This window comes from Arvicola amphibius, chromosome 6 (genome assembly GCF_903992535.2).
Source record: "Arvicola amphibius chromosome 6, mArvAmp1.2, whole genome shotgun sequence".
In the NCBI taxonomy this organism is placed as follows: domain Eukaryota; kingdom Metazoa; phylum Chordata; class Mammalia; order Rodentia; family Cricetidae; genus Arvicola; species Arvicola amphibius.
Window position 1 is genome coordinate 11,087,225 of NC_052052.2, and position 20,227 is coordinate 11,107,451.

A 20,227-nucleotide genomic window follows, 5' to 3' on the forward strand; every position below is an offset into this window, starting at 1 on the left:
AGATCTGGCTGTGCCAATTACTAGCTGTGTGACCTCAGCTACGGTGCGGCCGCGAGGATTAAATGGTGTCTCTGAGTCGCTGTCTGTCAGCATCATGCCGCTCACACTTGTAAAGTGTTTACGAGGCCCTTGGATTTCTGTTTGGTGTTTTTTGAGACAGGGTTTCTCTGTGTTGTCTTGGCTGTCCTGGAACTCACTCTGTAGACTAGACTGGCCTTGAACTCACAAGATCCTGCTGCCTCTGCTTTCAGAGTGCTGGGATGAAGGGAGTGCGCCACCACTGCCTGGCTGGCCCTTTGATGACTGACTGAGGCATTACTGTTGTCTGAAGCCTCCTGGAAGCCTTTAGAAACCCAGTTTGAAGCAGCTGGGTAACCATGGTTCCCCAGTGAGAGCAGAGTCAGCACATAACCCGCATCTGATCTCAATTATAGCTGATATTAGTATTATCAACAAATATCGATTGCAACCAGATTTATTCGGCATAAAAGATGCCATCTGCACTTATGGGCTGCTCCTTATGTCCTGGCTCCCGGCTCCATCACTCCGGAGTCCTCATCCACTGTGTGCTGTCCCAGGCCTACAGCCGTGGGAGGCGGCTGCCAGCTACCTCTCCTGGCTCAGAGAGCACCTCCGCTGCTTGTTTACCTTTGTGCCCGCTCTGCTGCCCAGCTGCGTATGATCTCGAGCTGTTGACGCAGCTCCTTGAGCTCTTGCGTTATCCACACATGGGCATTCTTCTTCCTGCTCTTCTCAAGATCTGTGCCTGGCCTAGCGCCAGCACCGGACCGAACCCCTTCAGATAACAGAAATTCTAAACAGCCTAAGGGAGTGAAGGAGATGGCTCCGCTGGTGAAGCGCCTACCTTGCAAGCATGAGGAATGAGTGCCAATTCCAGGACCCACTGAAAAGCTGGACATGGTGTCTCCCAGTGTAGTTACAGAGCTAGTGGGGCAGAGTCAGGCAGAATCTGGAGCCTGCTGGCAACTAGCTTAGCTCCTGGTTCAGAAACTCTGTCTTAAAAAGAAATAGGCAGGTAGCCTGGCAGAGTGATGCAGGCCTTTCTCCCTGCACTTGGGAGTCAGTGACAGATGGCTCTTTGAGTTTAAGGCCAGCCTGGGCTACGTAACAAGTTCCAGGACAGCCAGGGTTACATAGCAAGACCCTGTTTCAAAACAAGAAAGGTGGGACTGGCGAGATGGCTCAGTGGTTAACAACACTGGCTGTTTTTCCAGAGGTCCTGAGTTCAATTCCCAACAACCACATCAGACCATTTATGAGATCTGGTGCCCTCTTCTGGCTTGCAGCAGACATGCAGACAGAACTCTGTATACATAATAAATGTCTTAAGAAAAGATTTTTTTTAATCTTGAGAAATAATTGCAGAATTTCTGTCAATATCTGCCCTTTTTCCCATGCACATACATAGATGTACACACACAAAGATGTGCACCCACACAGTTATGCACATGCACACACACAAACATTATGTACACACATACACCATGCACACACAGAGATAGAGATATGCACACACACACAGTTGAACACACATATACACCATTCATATACATACACCATGCACAGCCGGGCGGTGGTGGCGCACGCCTTTAATCCCAGCACTTGGGAGGCAGAGGCAGGCAGATCTCTGTGAGTTCGAGGCCAGCCTGGTCTACAAGAGCTAGTTCCAGGACAGGCTCTAAAACTACAATGAAACCCTGTCTCGAAAAACCAAAAAAAAAAAAAAAAAAAAAAGATTACATACACCATGCACACAAATACACACATACACACACACCATGCACACACAGAGAGATGTACACATACATACCATATATACACAGATATTCACACATGTACACCATGCATATACACAGATATGCACATACATACACATGTACACACAGATATGCACACACAGAGATATTCACACATGTACACTATGCACACACATGCTGTGATGATTCATGTTAGCTGTCAGTGTGACACCATCAGGAATGAGTTTCAGCAAGGGATTTCCTAGATCGAGGCTGGTCTGTAGGCACATCTAGAGGATGGTCTTGGTTAGGTTAGTTGATGTGGGAAGAGCCGGCCCACTGTGAGCAGCACCATTTCTTAAGCAGGGGGACCTGAGCTGTGTACGTGTAAAGAGCGGACTAAGCCCAAGCTAGCACGCACACATTCGTGTCTCTCTGCCAGTGACTGTGGATGTGATATGTCACGTTCTGCTGCCTTGGTTTCCCCCACCGTGAAGGTCTATGACCTGGAATTGTGAGTGAAGACAAACCCTTTCTTCCTAAGTTGACTTTTGTCAACATAACGTATCACTCCAACAGAAATGAAACTAAGACACATGCACACAAATTATTTTTTTTAAAAAAAAGAACGCCTGAAGAGTAGGAACCACTGAGGGCGGAAGTGTGTACTTAGCCAGGTGCTATGCCATTGGTGTGACGGAGAATCCGGCTTCATTGTTATTCATCATCTCAGCTAATGCTTTCTTGCCATGTGCTGCTCACCAGCTGTGCTGAGCCTCTTGGATGCTCTTTCTTACCTGATCCCCTAAGCCAGCAGCAGCCAGCAGGACATCCTGCCGTGGCGTCCAGGGCAGAGCTGCTTGCTCTGGTGACTGCTGAGCCCTTGGAATATGGCTGGTGCTATTAGAGTGGGCACTCTGCTGTTTTTAAGTTAGCTTCGACTTTGTTTTGCTATTTAAAATGTGCATTGTGTCTGGTGGTGGGGATTGAGCTCAGGCCGTGTACATCCTAAGTAAGTGCAGCCACATTGCAGCCCCTGACTCAATTTAACGCCTTGCAAGCACGCAAGGCTAGCAGGCACTGTACTGGACGGCTTGGCTCTAAAAGTCCCTTTAATTCATTTTAAAGGGGAGGGAAAAATGAGTAGGAAAGTCGAGTAACTTTCTGAGGGTGTGCTGCTATGCGCAGTGCCAGGCTTAACACTCGCTTCCCGCCTCAGTCCTCCACGCCATCGCTGTTTGCGTTCCTCCAGTTTACTTTTTTCTTTATTTTGCAGGTGTGTGTTGGGTGCACATGTTGTGGTACATGTCTAGAGTTTAGAGGACAATTTATGAGAGTCGGTTCTCTTTGCCTACCTTGTGGGCTCCAAGGATTGAGATCAGGTCATCAGGCTTGGACGCTGAGCTCTCTCACTGACCATGATGTGCTTTTTTTTTTTTTTTTTTAATGGTTTCGTGGTTGCAGACTGCTCTCTGAGTCATGATGTCATGTGTGTAGATTTACGACTCACCTTGATACGTGCAAGACATACCTGAAGACAGCTGTCAGAGGGTATAGGGTGGAGCCTGTGTTCTTCCATGTAAACAATCTCTGGGTTCAGCATAATTCTATTATAAATTCAAGAGTGGAGTGGGGGCTGCTGGAGAGATGGCTCAGCAGTTAAGAGCAGTGGCTGCTCTTCCAGAGGACCAGAGTTCAATTCCTAGCACCCACGTACTGTACAATTGACATATATGCAGACAAAACACCCATACACATAAAAATTTTTTCGGTTTTTTGAGACAGGGTTTCTTTGTGTAGTCCTGGCTGTCCTGGAGCTCATTCTGTAGACCAGGCTAGCTTCAAACTTCGAGATCCTCCTACCTCTGCCACCACTGCCTGACATAAAATAATTTTAAAAAAAATTCAAAATGGGATGATGGTGAGCTTTGATTTGTTAAAGGAAGGCTTGGGGTCAGCAAAGTAGTTGAGCATGTAAAAAGGTGTTTGCCACCAAACCTGACGACCTGAGTTCAATCCCCAGATCGGATCCATGGGGTGAGAGGAGAGACCCAACTCCTGTAAGTTGTCCTCTGGCCTCCTTGTGTGCACCGTGGCATGTACATACATGCCCCCAATAACTAATGAAATGTAAAGGGGGATGGAGTAGTAATTTTGGAAAATAATAGCTGGGTGGGGGCTAGGTGGACTTCTGCCCATATCCAAGTGCTGAGTAAAGGGGAAATAATTACCCTGGGGGCTGATATGGAAACAGACAACAGACCAACAACACAGAAAGTCCAGAAAGGGCACGTTGGCTCATGGATAAGATGGAAGAGGCTGGGCCGTGAGAAAATGGGTCATGCTTCCAGAACTAACACAGGTGGCCCTCAGCTTCATGCTCAAAAGAGTAAACACAGAACACAAAGGGCAGGAGCCGGGCGGCCGGCGACAGAGCTCTCCAGATGTGTCTTGTCTAGTGCAGACCCGAGTGTCAGCCCCTCTAAGCAGGTAAGGTAAAGGGGGGCGGACTAAGAGGAGGGCTGAGCTGAGCAGCCACAAGAACCTGACTTCAGATCCCAGCACCCACTTCCCAAAGCTGGGCACTGCTCACACCCACCTGTAACACCGCTGCTCTCGGGATCAGAGGCAGGGGGATTGCTGGGTAGAGGTGGAAGAGGAGGACACACAATTTTGTCTGGAAGAGCACAGGCACACACGTGTGTGAGTACATACACCACACACATATGCAACATATCCACACACAAAGCAAAATAAACCCTAAAGATAGAAAAGATAAAGATATTTCTTTTGTAATAGAGTGGAGGAGAAACAAGAACCTTTAAAGGAAATTATTGGCAAATTTGGCTGTAAAAATGAATATTTTCTTAATAGGGGGAAAAAAACCACTGGGGACAACAGTACATAACACAGAACTGCAAGGAACCAATAAAAAAGCCAGGCGGTGGTAATGGCATAAGAACAGACAGGAGGACCCATGGACCCAAATCAAAGACCTGGATATTAATCCACATGCCTTCAAACACCTGATTTTTGACAAAAAAGCAAAAAACACCAAATGGAAAAAAGAAAACATTTAACAAATGGTGCTGGCATAACTGGATATCAACATGTAGAAGAATGAAAATAGACTCATATCTATCACCATGCACAAAACTCAAGTCCAAATGGATCAAAGACCTCAACATAAAGCCAACCACACTGAACATTATAGAAGAGAAAGTGGGAAGTGCACTTGAATGCATTGGGAGAGGAGACCACTTCCTAAATATAACCTCAGTGGCACAGACATTGAGAGAAACCATTAATAAATGGGACCTCCTGAAACTGAAAAGCTTCTGTAAAGCAAAGGACACGGTCAACAAGACAAAATGACAGCCTACAGAAAGGGAAAAGATCTTCACTAACCCCACATCAGATAGAGGTCTGATCTCTAATACAAAGAACTCAAGAAATTGGCTATCAAAAGAACAAATAATCCAATAAAACAATGGAGTACAGACCTAAACAGAGAACTCTCAACAGAGGAATCTAAAATGGCTGAAAGACACTTAAGGAAATGCTCAACATCCTTAGTCATCAGAGAAATGCAAATCGAAACAACTCTGAGATTCCATCTTACACCTGTAAGAATGGCCAAGATCAAAAACACTGATGACAACTTATGCTGGAGAGGTTGTGGGGAGAAGGGAACACTTCTGCATTGCCGGTGGGAATGCAAGCTGGTACAACCCATGTGGATGTCAGTGTGGCGATTTCTCAAAATTAGGAAACAACCTTCCTCAAGATCCAACAATACCACTTTTAGGTATATATCCAAAGGATGCTTAACCGTGCCACAAGGACATGTGCTCAACTGTGTTCATTGTTTGGCATAGCCAGAACCTGGAAACAACCTAAATGCCCCTTGACCAAAGAATGGATAAGAAAAATGTGGTACATTTACACAATGGAGTACTATACAGCAGAAAAAATAACATCTTAAAATTTGCAGGCAAGTGGATGGAGTTAGAAACATCATATTGAGTGAGGTAACCCAGACCCAGAAAGACAATTATCATATGTACTCACTCATAAGTGGTTTTTAAACATAAAGCAAAGAAAATCAGCCCACAAATCAGAATCCCAGAGAACCTAGACAACAATGAGGACCCCAAGAGACATACATGGATCTAATCTACATGGGAAGTAGAAAAAGATAAGATTTTCTGAGTAAATTGGGAGCATGGGGACCTTGGGAGAGGGTTAAAGGGGAGGGCAGAGACAGGGAGGGGAGCAGAGAAAAATGTAGAGCTTAATAAAAATTAATTTAAAAAAAAAAAAAAGCCAGGCGGTGGCAGCACACACCTTTAATCCCAGCACTCCAAAGCCAGGGGCAGGCGGATCTCTGAGTTTGAGACCAGCCTGGTCTACAAAGCAAGTTCCAGGACAGCCGGGACTACACTTTAAGACCCTGTCAATAATAATAATAATAATAATAATAATAATAATAATAATATGCTTTTTAAAGACAAGCAGACCAGGTGTGTTGCTACACATCTGGAATCCCAGCCCTTGGGAGACTGAAGCAGGAGGACCATGGATTTGGGGCCAGGTCAGGGAGGGTGAGAGCATAACGTGTCACTGATGGGACAATGTGATGTGACACTGAAGTGTGCAAGAGTGCCTTCAGGGACTGGGGCAGTGGCTAAGGGGGCAAGAGCCCTGGCTGTTCTTGCAGAGGACCTTGGTTCAATGTCCAGCACCCACATGGCCGCTTAGAGCCATCTGTAATTTCAGTTCCAGGAGATCCGATGCCCTCTTCTGGCCATGTTGGGCAATAGACATGCATGTGGTGCACAGACATACACATAAATAACACACTCATATGTAAAATAAATCATAGGTTTTTTTTTTTTTTTTTTTTTTTTTGATTTTTCAAGACAGGGTTTCTCTGGAGCTTTGGAGCCTGTCCTGGAACTTGCTCTGTAGACCAGGCTGGCCTCGGACTCACAGAAATCTGCTTGTCTCTACCTCACAAGTGCTGGGATTAAAGGTGTGTGCCACCACCACCCAGCAAATAACACAAAATTTTAAATAGCCAATTGGGAACCAGCCATTTAAAACAAAAGCCCCAAACGCCTCCAGCCATCACCAGCAGGCCTCTGTGCTGCGTTGTGGGTGTAGTCAGTCTGGCTGTTCCAGAAGGCTCCTCCCTCTGCTCCTGCCTGCATGGCAAGTGAGCTGACACTTTGGGACTGAACTCTGTCCCTGGTCAGCCAGGCGGCTGGGCTTGCTCCGGTCACAGAGAAGAGACTATTCTTGTTGTGGGAGCTGAATGGTTGGCCTCCCTCCAAGAGCACATGCTCCCTGGTGTGGCTGACCCATCTCGGCTGCTGCGGCCGTCTCCATCTCTGCTTCCAGAGAACACTGAGAACACAGTTGTCCCGGGGGCTTAAACCCTACCCAGGTGCTCGGGGATCTGCGCCCTTTTCTTGCCTTTGCCATCTGGGCCACTGGAAAGACAACAGGAATGGGGGGTTCTGATCTGGTTGCATAGAACTCAGCCACCTGTGTCAGCCTGGTGGTGGGGGGGTGTTCTTCAGGGAACCTCATCTGCGATCTTAAACTTCCCCCTCCTGTCTGTCCCTCTCTCTGTCTCTCCCCCCTCCCCTCTCTTCCCCCTTTTCTTTTTCTGTCCCTGTCTCCAGCCCTGGGAACAGTGTCTTTCTTGGCATAGGGCTTGACATGAACCTGGCACACACCTAGATCTGGCCAGGTTCCTCAGCAAATGCAATGCCCATGTCAGCCTCTGGCAGGAAGGTCATCAGAGCAGGTGATCTGGTCTGCCAGACCTCAGTGTGTACAGAGGACAGCTCCAAGCAGGCCTACACAGTAAATACATGATTTTTTAAAAAGGGGCTGATTGGGAATCTTTATCAAATGCCTTCCGGCCTTACTTACCAATAGGCTGTGTGTGTGTGTGTGTGTGTGTGTGTGTGTGTGTGTGTGTGTGTGTCTACCTGTGCCTGCTTGACTTATATAGATGTCATTGTATTTGGTGCCCAGGCAGCAAATGCACTCTATGGCCCTGCCCCAAAGCTTGGTACCACCCAACACTTGTGCAAGCTGCACACGGCTGTCTTTGCAGAGTCCCTCCCGAGAGCCTTTGCCCTCTACCTCCTGGGCAAAGTGCTCAGCAGGGCGGTTGGAAGCCAGCTCTGCTGGCCATCCCAGGGTACCCTATGCCTGGAACTTCCCTCAGCAGCATTATTTCTCTTCCTTCTAGCTGCAGAGCTACTTTGCTGCGTGTGAGGACGAGACCCCTGCTATCCGGAACCATGACAAGGTCCTGCAACGCCTGTGCGAGCACCTGGACCACGCCCTGCTGTATGGGTGAGTGCAGGCTGTTCCTGGGGCTGATGGAGCCAGGTATGGGGACCCAGGTGCCCCCCTGAGAGGCATTCCCGTCCTTGTCTGCCTCTGTCCTGAGATGGGGATGGAAGGAAAGTGGCTGGTGGCCTGAGGCGGTCCTACCTAGGCCCAGCTGCTGTCCTGGCCCTACAGATTGCAAGACCTCTCCTCTGGCTACTGGGTGCTCGTGGTCCATTTCACCCGCAGAGAGGCCATCAAGCAGATCGAGGTGTTACAGCACGTGGCCACCAACCTGGGGCGCAGTGAGTAGAAGCAGGGGCCAGCTGTGCTATCCCTGTGGGGAGCTTGTGGCTCAGGTCCAGCCCAGGTCAGCCTGAGGCAGCTGTCTGCTTTGTACTGTCCGGTGGTGGCGGCGGTGGTGGTGGCGGTGGTGGTGGCGGTGGCGGGTCAAATGCCAGCGCCTTCCACAAAGCCTCACTTTTTCGCCTGTGCATGTGACAGTGTTTGGGTGTGTCACTGATGAAGTGAAGGGGAACATTATCCATAAGAAAACTGGATTCCTTTGAAGTCCCAGGCCAAGCGCATGAGGGAAGTTTATGTTAGGCCGTAGGGTCGGGGCAATGTCCTTGAATAGCTCAAAAAAGCACCGAGCACCAAGCACCATCTTGCCTTCTGCACTCTGGCTGACCACAGGGTCAGGCCTGGCCTACAGGCTGTGGGCTGCCTAGTTCTTCACAGGCCTTTGTTTGGCAGATGAAAAGCAGCTGAGTTCCTCCTGCCTTCTCTGTAGGCCGCGCCTGGCTCTACCTGGCTCTCAATGAGAATTCCCTGGAGAGCTACCTGCGGCTGTTCCAGGAGAACCTGGGCCTGCTGCAGAAGTACTATGTCAGGTGAGTGGAACACTCCTCTTTCCTGCCGGGCCCCTCGCTCCCTAACTCTCTACCTAACACCGCCTGTCACACACAGACAGAGGCCTAACTTGGTATCACACACCAAGGGCCTGACAGCGATGCCAGAGAGCCTTGGAGTCTTGCTGGCAGTCTGGTGGCTTCCTCCAGGGGAGCCCAGAGTTTTTCCCCAGAGTCCCAGCTGGGCTCTATAAACAGTCTGGTGTCTGCCCTAGCCTCAGGCTGACCAAATGCCCAGTGTTTGCCTTCCCCCTTTGCTGGGGACACTCCAGGGACAGAGTGTTCATATCAGCCACTGATCTCCAGGCCCATCTCTGGAGACGCTGGTACGCTTCACAGCCAGTAAGAGACCAGGCGACACTGGAGGAGAGGAGGGTGGCCTGGGGAGCGAGCTGGGTGCCCTCCAGGGGTGGGCTGTCATGCATCCAATTTCAACACTGTAGGCTTTCTGGGGAGGTTGAACCAGGCTGGTGACCAGACTCAGAAATCCTCAGGTTGTTTTTTTCTGTGTCTGGCAGGAATGCCCTGGTCTGCAGTCATGATCACCTGACTCTTTTCCTGACCTTGGTGTCTGGGCTGGAGTTTATTCGGTTCGACCTGGATCTGGTGAGACACCTGGGATCTTGATACTGGAGAGAGGCGAGAGGGGGCTGGGGAGGACTTCATTTTTCTAGTCTGGAGCTTGTTGGGTGTGGCTGAACTTGGCCACACCTGTTTTCTTCAGATAAAGGGCACCTTTAGGGTCCGTGGGCTTGGTTCTCTCTCCTGGCTCACTCACGGCCCTGCTTCAGCGTCTTCCGGCCTCTCTGCACAATGTGGAAACACCACCTTGCCTCAAGTGTCTTAGCTCAGAAGGGCTCTCCCCTTTGTGTTTAAGACTTGAGTGTCTGAGAGGTCCAAGACAAATTCCTGCAACCCTGACAAGTATCCTGGCTCTGCTTCCCGCAGGAGCTCTCAGCCCCACTCCAAACCCCATCCATATACTGGATGGACCTTCCCAGGGGTCACGGAGCTCACTTCCTAAGACTCCACCCCCATCCCTAAAGTCACAGATGGTACCAAACTCTGTACGCTCTGTGGTTTTTCATCTGTAATAGTTTAATTTGTAAATTAGACACAGGGACTGGAGGGATGGCTCAGTGGTTAAGAGCATGTAGTACTCTTGCAGAGAACCTGAGTTTAGTTACCAGCACCTTTGTATGACAGGCAGCTCACAACCACCTGTAACCTCAGTGCCAGGGGAATCTGATGCCCTCTTCTGGCCCCTGAGGGTATTGCACTCACAAGTGCACATTATCTGACACAGACACATATCAACACTTAACTATAAAACCTTAAATTGGGTAGTGGTGATGCAGCCTGCAGAGGCAGGCAAATCTCTGAGTTCAAGGCCAACCTGGTCTGCAGAGCAAGTTCCAGGACAGCCAGAGCTACACAGAAAAACCCGTCCTGGAACAAACAAACAAAAAATCAAAATTAAACTAAAAAGCTATTCTCTGTAAGAGATAACAATAGTAGCAAAGCAGGATAATATAACATATAAGAGTTTTGTTTTAGATTTTTAAAAAAACTTATGAGTTTTATAGGAGAGTCAGGAGGATCCAGAGTTCAAAGTCACTCTTAGCTGTGTAGCAAAGTCAAGTCCAGCCCAAGATTCATGAAACCCTATTGGAAATATAACGACAAAAACCGGGGCCAGCTGGGTTGTGGTAGCACATGCCTTTAATTCCAACTCTCAGGAGGCAGAGGCAGGCGGATCTCTGTGAAGTCGAGGCCACCCTGGTTTACAGAGTGAATTCCAAGACAGCTAGGGCTACCCAGGGAAACCCTGTCTCAAAAAAACAGAAACAAGAAAAGAAGGGGGGGGGCAGCGATTTGGCTCAGCGGATGAAAACACTTGACACACAAACCTGTCCACGCAAGTTCAATACCCAGATCCTACATAAAAATGGAAGGAGAGAAGCAACTCTTCAAAATTGCCCTCTGACCTCCACACAAATCCTGTAGCATGTATATGTTTCCCCCAACCACCACCACACACACATCATGCATACAAAATAATAAAAGATAAATGATAAATAATTTTTTATTGAGGCATGATCTCACTAAGTACTCCTGGCTGGGCTGGACTCACAGAGATCCACCTGCCTCTGCCTCCTACATCCTGGGATTAAAGACACATACCACATGCCTAGCTCCAAAAAAATTGAAAACATATCAGTTTTTATTTCTGAAAGTTCTCATTTAATACTTCCGGACTACAGTAGCAAACCATAGACAGCGAAGCCACAGGCCAGAGGAAGTGACTGTACAAGGACAGTGACCCCAAAGAGGCCACGGCAAGAAGAGTGTAACTGCCCCATCTGGTCACACCCTTTCCCTGCTCTGGCCCTAACAGACCCGGGTGGGATTCAGCAGTGGTAGAAACCAGAGGAAGAGAGAGAGTCTAATGCTGGGAGCTATCAAGGGAACGTTAGCTGCTCTGACTCTTTTTCCCTCCTTTTTTGGGCACTGTTGATGGAACCCAGCCATGCATGCATTCAGGCGAGCTTCGCACTGCTGACATCCTATACACCCAAGGCTTCCGAACTCTTTCCTTACTCCTTGGGGCAGTTACTTCCCAATTAACTCCTAAACACCTTGATTTCCTTAAGAAAAGAGAGCATGGGGTGTGTTGGGGGGGCAGTATGTGTGTCTGTCTGTCTGTGGTGTCTGTGTGGGGGTGTGTATCTGTGTCTATGTGTGTGTATGTTGTGTGTGTATCTGTGGGATATGTGTGCGTGGTTTGTGTATGTTTGTGTTTGTGGTATGGTGTGTGTATGTGGTATGTCTGTATCTGTTTGGTATGAATCTGTGTGTGCGGTGTTGTGTTGTATGTGTGTGTGTGTCTGTGGGGTGGGATCTGTGTGGTTTGTGTATGTGGCATGGTGTGTGTGTGTGTGGTATATGTGTGTGTGTGTCTGTGTTGTGTGTGTGTTATGTATGTGGTGTGTGTGTGTCTGTCTGTGTTGTGTGTGAATGGTATTTATATGGTGTGTGTGTGTCTGGTGTGTGTGTGTGTATGTATGTGTGATCCCCATCTTCTGTCTTGTCCTAATTCTGGTGACTACTTGCTAAGCCTTGTTTGCTGGCTGCCCCGAGGTTCCTATCCGATGCCCCTCTCTTCCTCTTCTGTCTCCCCAGGATGCCCCTTATTTAGATCTGGCCCCCTACATGCCTGACTACTATAAACCTCAGTACCTGCTGGACTTCGAGGACCGCCTTCCCAGCTCTGTCCATGGCTCAGACAGCCTGTCCCTCAACTCCTTCAACTCTGTCACCTCCACCAACCTGGAATGGGATGACAGTGCCATTGCCCCATCTAGTGAGGGTAAGTGGCCCCAGGGCAAAAGGAACTAGGCCTGTGCCCTGAAGTGGCCTCCGGAGCCTCCTGGCTCCGGCTGGGTGACAATGTCTCTGGTGTTTGGAATTCACGGTTGAACAGAGCTGGTCATTTCCGAGATCTTCATTTCTGTTGTAACTTTAAAAAAAAAAAAGCAAATATCAGGACCTATGAACCTTCCTAACCGTTCCAGAAGTTTCTAACCTCGTGCCCAGGGGCAGCCTTCTGAACAAGGAGGGATCACAGCAATGCATCCTCGAAACTTGCCTGAGTCAGGGCTGAGCATCAGCTGCCTGGGGAAGGTTGTCCTGCAGCAGGTTCCACTCAGAGGCTGTGCAAGCCCAGGAGAGACAGGCAGGAGGTCTGAGGGGGCAGGAACCCTCATGGTTTCTTGGGCAGTTCCTCTAGTACCCCTCCATGGGTCAGACAAACTATAGGTGGGTCCTTTCAACTCAGATCAGTTACTAGATAACCCTGGCCTCCTCAGATCTTAGGCACTGGCGTTCATAAACCTGGCCATTGCCCCCGCTTCAGTGAGGTCTAGGTTGCCTTGATCTGATCTCATTCACTCAGCCTCACCTCCTGGGAGGCGGCTCCAAGAACTCACTCGGCTCCCCTGAGGTCCGACCTTCCTCATTCCTTGTTTCTGTTTGTGCCGTGGGTCATGTGGCCCACTTTCAGACTTGCTTCAGTAAGATTTGCATTACAGGAGTTAGCAGTGTAGCTGAGTGGGTAGAGTGCTGGTCTAGCGTGTATGCAGCCATGTTCCACCCCCAGCACTGTATAAACCCAAGCTTGCGGCCAGTGAGATGGCCTGGTGAATCCAAAACATTTGCCACGACACACACACACACACACACACACACACACACCCGACAACCTGACTGCTCCTGGGAACCCACCAGGCCACACTCACTGTGACACAAGCAAGCCCGTGCTTACACATCACACACACACACACACACACACACACACACACACACACACCTCAGGCATGATGGGGCACACCTGTAACCCAGCACTTAGGGAGTAGTAAGGAGGATCAGAAGTTCTGGGTCATTCTCTACTATGTAGCAAGTTCAAGACCAGCCTGTGCTACATGAAAAATATGTTTCAAAAAACTAAAATAGTAAAAAGATTTGCACTGCTTATTTGCTTATGGAATAAGTGAAGACGCCGCTCAGTCTCCGTGGGTGGGCCTCATGGGTCAGAGGGATAGACAGGCCTTGAGGAAGCAGCCAGGCCATCTGTGGATGGAGGCTCTACCGTCAAACTCGAGCCAGAGGCCCGGACTTCAGCCTGGGCCACAGGGGAAGGAAGGCAAGGAGACTCAGGTGCTTGTGTGCCACAACAGACTCTGGGTTGGGAAGGAGTGGCCCTCAGGACAGCCGAGGTCACAGTCGGCTTTTAGAGAAAGTATACCCAGTTCTTCCCCCTCTCTTCTCCCTGTCTCCCGTCTGCTGCCCCGACCTCCTTCCACTGCCCATTTCTAATCTTGAGTTTTGTCCCTCGTTTTTATAGATTATGATTTTGGAGATGTGTTTCCAGCAGTGCCGTCTGTACCCAGCACAGACTGGGAAGGTGGGACAGAGTCCTCTGTGACCCTCTTTTCCTGTTTTGCAACGTTTCCACGCCGAGCTTGCTGCATGTTTCAGAATCAGCTCCTTATTACTTTTAACAATGCCCATGGTCATAACGATGCCACAGCTGGTGTTGGAGTAGGTGGAATTCTGCAGTAGGGGAATTTGGCCTGTAGGAGCTTCAGGAGTCTCTAAGTGACTGTTGCCCAAACGCCAAGCCACCCTCCTGATTCCGGGGCCAATCGTTATACTAATGGTGTAAATGAGTGACCTGGCTCACTGGAGCACAAACCTGTTCCATAAAAGCGATGCTTTGAGATACAGGTATTGTGAGCTCCCACCCACTACATGAGTATCCAGGAGAAAGATGAAGGCTCAGTCCTTTCAGGCTGTCCCTAATGGATTGAGATCCAAGTGAGGAAACTGTCCAGGCATAGCTAAAGATCTCTACAGGGAGTTGGCAAAATGGTTTCGCAAGTAAAGGCACTTGCCACCAACCATGACCACTTGAATTCTTTCCCTGGAAGCCTCATGGTGGGAGGAGAGAACTAATATCCCCAAGATGGCCTCTGACCTCTGTGTACACACACACACAGCATCCTCTGACCTCTGTGTACACACGCACAGCATCCTCTGACCTCTGTGTACACACACACAGCATCCTCTGATCTCTGTGTACACACACAGCATCCTCTGACCTCTGTGTACACGCTCAAGCATGCCCCACCCCATAAATTAGTCAATGTGAAAGCTTCCGTCAAGGAGATTCTTTTTGAACTTTTAAAGCGGTTGAACTTCCTATGCTGTCCTCTGGGCATCAGCATTGTAGGGGCATTTTTTCTGCCTGTGACCCACGCCTGGGCTTGGACAAATTCACTCAGTGATTTCAAGGTTTCAGAACTTACTTCAAGTAGAGTCTCTGTTTGATATGATAAATGTTTGCTCCTTAAATCTAAGGCTATCCAACACTCCCTTCCCAAAGAGCTCCTGCCCCAGGCACCCCTTCTTGCCTGAGGTGGGGTTCCCCCTGAGGGTGACCTCTGAGCAATGGATAAGAGCTAATGCTTCCCATGGGATGTGAGTGTGAACTAGCTTAGCTTGGAGAGACATGGGCTCCAACACTGAGAGGTAAATTGTGTCGCTCGGCCAAGAAGGTAGCTTCGAGGAGTGTGTCTGAGTACAGGTAGTGTGAGACCCGGAATTCCACCTTAACATCCTTTCTCTTCTCGGCCTCTTCTGAAGCGTATTGTCGGCGTTGGTTTTTACCTCTGACTCTAACCACTAACCCTTTCCTGGCACACTTTTTACAATCACTTGACAGGCAGGCCCTGACCTCTGACCTTCCTCTATAGCCCTGTGGTAGTTCTTGCACAAGAACTAATGGCCCAGCTTGCTCAGGCTGGGCCAGACCCAGGCAGGGTTATATTCATGGCAACAGTGTCTCCTTGAGCCTGGGAGAAAGCAACATTTGAGGGGTAGGGAGGTGCAATCCAAACTTGGGACCCTGAGCAGGTCTGGGTAGGGTGATCCATAGTCTTAAGCTTATTTATAAAATGCTAAGCACCCAGGCACCTACCACGTCCTGGGGTCTGCGTTCACTCTCATGACCCTCCACAAGCAGCTGCAAGTACTGATGGGAAGCACGGGGTAGAAATCTCTGCCCCTGTGGGAGCCTCTGTGGGGTCAGAAGGTGTGGTTTCCTTCTTCTGACCCTTCCTGAGGCAGGAGGACTGCTGATTGTCCCAGGTCAGACAGGGCTACATAGTGAGACCCCCCCCCCATCTCAAAAAGATAAAAATGAGAAAAGACAGACCCTTAAAACAAGAGAAGCAAAGCACTTTGTCAGCCAGCAAGTCCCGGCACTTCCGGTGTGCTTCGGAAAGCGTGTTCCTCCCCTTCCACACAGCTAATGGCCACTGCTAGAGAATGAGTGGTCTTGCCAACACCCAGGCAGTCCCACCGGCTGGTCCCAGGCCTCAGCTCTCTGCCTGGGCAGCTCCTATCTGCTGCCAGAAAAGTGGCCCCCTGTACTCGCCACGATGCTGCTCCCTGTTTGCCTAGTCCAGTAAGTTAGAATGGAGGGGTGTGGAGGAGGCCAGTTAGCCCAGCTCCTCAGTGAAAGATGGCAGCATCCTCCAGCTCGCCCTTAGAGGGGTCCCCCAGGAGTGCTGTTAGATTTGAGGGAGAAAAGTCAATATCCTCCCAAGAGCCTGCAAAGTGTCTTGGAGGACAGCCCCTTGCACCCCTTCCTCTCTGCATCTCGTCCTGTTGTCCCTGATCTGTCTGTCACTGTTCTCTGTGGTGTTGGGTCCCCTTCCCCTGCGCTCCCCAGCCCCCTTCCCCTGTGCTCCCCAACCCTCTTCCCCCCTCCCCTGCGCTCCCCAGCCCATGCTTTTATTTTCCTTGTCTCTTTGCCCTTCTTGCTTCCTTTGTTCCCTGTTGTCCGTGGGGGAGGGGGCTTGCAGAGGACTTTTGGTATCACTTTGCTCAAGGAGTGGTGTTGAGGGGTTGCTGGGCACCCCCAGTCCTCACAGGAGAGGGTTCTGAGGTTATCCTAGGAGGTAGGCAACCTGTTGGCTCTTGGGTCCCAGGCACCCTGGGAGCATCAGTCACCCTGCCCAGGGCTTAGGTCTAGAAGCTGTTTCACACTGAATTAACTCAATTTAGCCTTAACTGAATTTGGCTAAGTGGGAGTGCTAAGGGCTCCCAGTGGCAGAGAAGAGGGTGTCCCCATCATTTGGCTCCAAAAGCATCGATTGCATGTCCTATGGGTTGGGGCTGCTGTTCTTGAACTGGGGCCACCGTGGTCAGGCTTCCCTGGGACGAACTTGCCCACCTCCCCGAGAGAAGGCATCCTCTGGGGCCCAGTTGGGAGCTGATGGGCTGTCTGTGTCCTGTCTCTTTGTCCTTACAGATGGAGACCTCACAGATACCATCAGCGGCCCCCGCTCCACTGCCTCGGACCTGACCAGTAGCAAGGCATCCACTAAGAGCCCCACCCAGCGCCATAACCCCTTCAATGAGGAGCAGCCCGAGGCTGTGTCATCGTCTGACACCACCCCTGTGCACGCTACATCTCAGGAGAAGGAAGAGGCCCAGACCCCAGACCAACCAGATGCCTGTACAGAGCTTGAAGTCATCAGGTCAGCAGGGAGGGGCCTGGGAGAAGGTGGGTGAGCACCTAGTGCCCAGTGTCCACCTCTGGGCTCACCATGTAGTCCAGTGCAGACGGGCTGTCCCAAGGGCAGAGGACATCACTGATACTTAAGAAGCATCCCCTTAGCCGGGCGATGGTGGCGCACGCCTTTAATCCCAGCACTCGGGAGGCAGAGGCAGGCGGATCTCTGTGAGTTCGAGACCAGCCTGGTCTACAAGAGCTAGTTCCAGGACAGGCTCTAAAGCCACAGAGAAACCCTGTCTCGAAAAACCAAAAAAAAAAAAAAAAGAAGCATCCCCTTCACACCTTGTATGGTTTTGGGGCCACAGGGATCAGAAGATCTGTCCCAGGCAGGCTGCTGTAACCAAGTGCAGAGACAGGTGGCAGAAATAACAGAAGGGTGGACTTTTTTTTGGTCCAAGACAGGGTTTCTTTGTATAGCCCTGGCCATCCTGGAACTTACTAAGTACTATGACTGGCTTCAAACTCAGATCCTCTGGCCTCTGCCTCTTGAGTACTGGAATTAAAGACATGCACCATCTCACGGGGCCACATCAAATCTTTATTCTGGAGGCTGAGGTGAGGGTGCCACGCCTGCAGTCCCTGGAAGGAGGATCTTCTCCATGTTCTCACGTGTCCATCTTGGGAGTGTTCTCGTGTTGGAACGGAGACGCCTCTCTTTTATAAGGACCATGGTCCCATTCAGCGGGCTCTGCCCCATGACCTAAGCACCTCTCAGAAGCACCCCTTTTGATACCATTACCTGGTCAGTGTTCCCCTTGAGAGGGACACAAGCATCCATCTTGGAGTAAGCCCTGGAGGGACTGGCCTGGGCAGCAGCCATTGCTGGCTGGCCTCTGGGTGTTTTGTCTAGCCCAGCCAGGGCCAGAAACCACCTTGGGGTCAGCCACCTTCCCAGGAGTATTTGCTCCATTAGGTTTGTTAGTAAGACAGGGCCTCACTATATATGTGTGAACCCCAGGTTGGACTGAAGCTTGCCATGCTCCTGCCCCAGCCTCCCAGGGCTGAGAAGTCAGCACACATTCTGAGATCTCTAGCTTTGGTTCTTATCAAGCCTGCTTCATGGTTCATGTCCTTGACACATGGACAAAGTTATGCAAAAGAGAATGGAGGGGGCTCTTGACCAGAACCTTCTCAGCTCTCTGACCTCCCTGGGGCCTACTCTGAGAGCTCAGCAGAGTCCATCATATGAGGAAAGAAGTCCTATAGCCCATCACACCTGCTGACCTGAGGCAGGAGCATTATTCTCTAGGGTCTTGGCTTGGGGGACACACACACTCACATGCACGCACACACACCCTCCCACCCCCCCCCCACACCTGCTCACACAGACTCTCATTTAGGTTGGTTAAAGTACACAGGAGCTTTAGAGACTCAGCCCTGAAATATCTTAGCTGGGTCCTCTCAGCCATCTTAGAACCAAAGAGTAAAGCCAAGACAGTAGACCCAGAAACTGGGAGGCACTTCAGAGCACACCATTTATTCCCAGTGGTACCTAACAGAAAGATCTGATCACATCCAAAGGGTAGCACTGCATACAGAGTTGTTGGTCCAGCTAACCGTGGCCTGGACAGGTATGCTTCCTAGACAGGCGTGGCAGCTAAGCTGGGCTTGATTTGCTTTTTTTTTTTTTTTTCTGAGACAAGGTCTCACTATGTAGCCCTGGTTAGCCTGGAACTCAGTTGTAGATCAGGCTTGCCTCAAATGACCTACCTCTACCTCCTGAGTGCTGGGATTATAGACTTGTTCCCCCCGGGCCTGACTTAGCTCGGAATTTTTTCCCTCTTTTTGTGTTTGAGATGGGTCTGGCTGTGTAGCCCAGGCAGGCCTTGTATTCACAATCCTCCTGCCTCCACCTACCAAGTGCTGGGACCGTAAGTTTGCACCAGCAGGTCTGGCTGCTACCTCAATTCTATCAGCTAGAATTTGTAGGCCTGCTCAGGAGCCATTCCTGCCTCTCTTGGCTGTCCTTCCTACCCATCTCTGCCAGCACCATAGGTCTCTCACCTCGTACTGCCCAGGGCCATATACCCTCTGGACTGCCTCTCTGACTCAGCCTGTACACAATGGGTACTAGGTACTAAAGCATTAACTTCCTGTCACTGCCATCGCAGGGTCACCAAGAAGAAGAAAATTGGTAAGAAGAAAAAGACCAAATTGGACGAGGAAGCAAGCCCGCTGCACCCCACCTCTAGGCAGGGGGATGGTGACGGACTTGTGGGCACCCCAAACCTGGGGCGGGACTTGCCAGCTACTGCACTTGCCTCCCCGCAGGAGCAAGGGGAAGGGCCCAGCAGTACAGCTGAAAGCAGTGAACACTCCGAGCTCAGCCAGATGGGCTTGTTAATCCCGGAGATGAAGGACACCTCCATGGAGTGCCTGGGACAGCCCCTGAGCAAGGTCATTGACAAGCTCCATGGACAGCTGGACCCAAGCACGTGGTGCTCCCACATTGATCCCCCAGATCAGTCCTTTCGGACCGGCTCTCCGGGGGAGGCCCCGGAGAAACCACCATTTGGCGACTTTAGTGAGGGGCTTCCAGCCCCAATGGACTTCTACCGCTTTACGGTCGAGAGTCCAAGTACTGTTGCAGCAGGTGGCAGCCACCATGACCCTGCAGGGCCTAGCCAACCGCTGCATGTTCCTGGTAGCCCTGCGACTGCTGTCCAAGAAGAGGAGGGAGGAAGAGGAGAGGGACAGGCACCTAAGCCCTTAGAGGACTCGCAAGGGGAAGCTCAGCAGCTGGAGCCTCGGGAACAGGACACCCAGTTGCCACTGGCTTGCCAGGAGCCTGTGCCTGAACCCGTGTCCCAGCCTGAACTTGGAACCCAGGAAGTTCTCTGCAAGCTCAAGCGAGACCAGCCCAGTCCGTGTCTGAGCAGCGCTGAGGACTCCGGGGTAGACGAGGGTCAGGGGAGCCCTTCAGAGATGACTCACCCCTCCGAGTTCAGGTGAGGGCTGTCTTCACCTGGTGCAGGACCTGCCAGTCCAGCAGGGATGGGAGGTCTAGCCTGCTGGTGAGACACGGAAAGCCATGTGACCTCTCGTCTGACCCCCGCTCCTCCCTG

The 20,227-nt window shown here is 50.5% G+C and overlaps 1 protein-coding gene across 1 annotated transcript in view; it reads left to right on the top strand.

The window, feature by feature from the left end:
• Plekhm2 (pleckstrin homology and RUN domain containing M2) overlaps nt 1-20,227 on the top strand; it is a 45,009-nt gene that overhangs the window by 18,270 nt on the left and 6,512 nt on the right. The window contains 8 exon segments of the mRNA XM_038333823.1: nt 8,026-8,132; nt 8,304-8,413; nt 8,902-9,001; nt 9,538-9,625; nt 12,203-12,389; nt 13,923-13,982; nt 16,896-17,124; nt 19,274-20,110. Of these exon segments, the coding sequence (XP_038189751.1) occupies nt 8,026-8,132; nt 8,304-8,413; nt 8,902-9,001; nt 9,538-9,625; nt 12,203-12,389; nt 13,923-13,982; nt 16,896-17,124; nt 19,274-20,110 (1,718 nt within the window).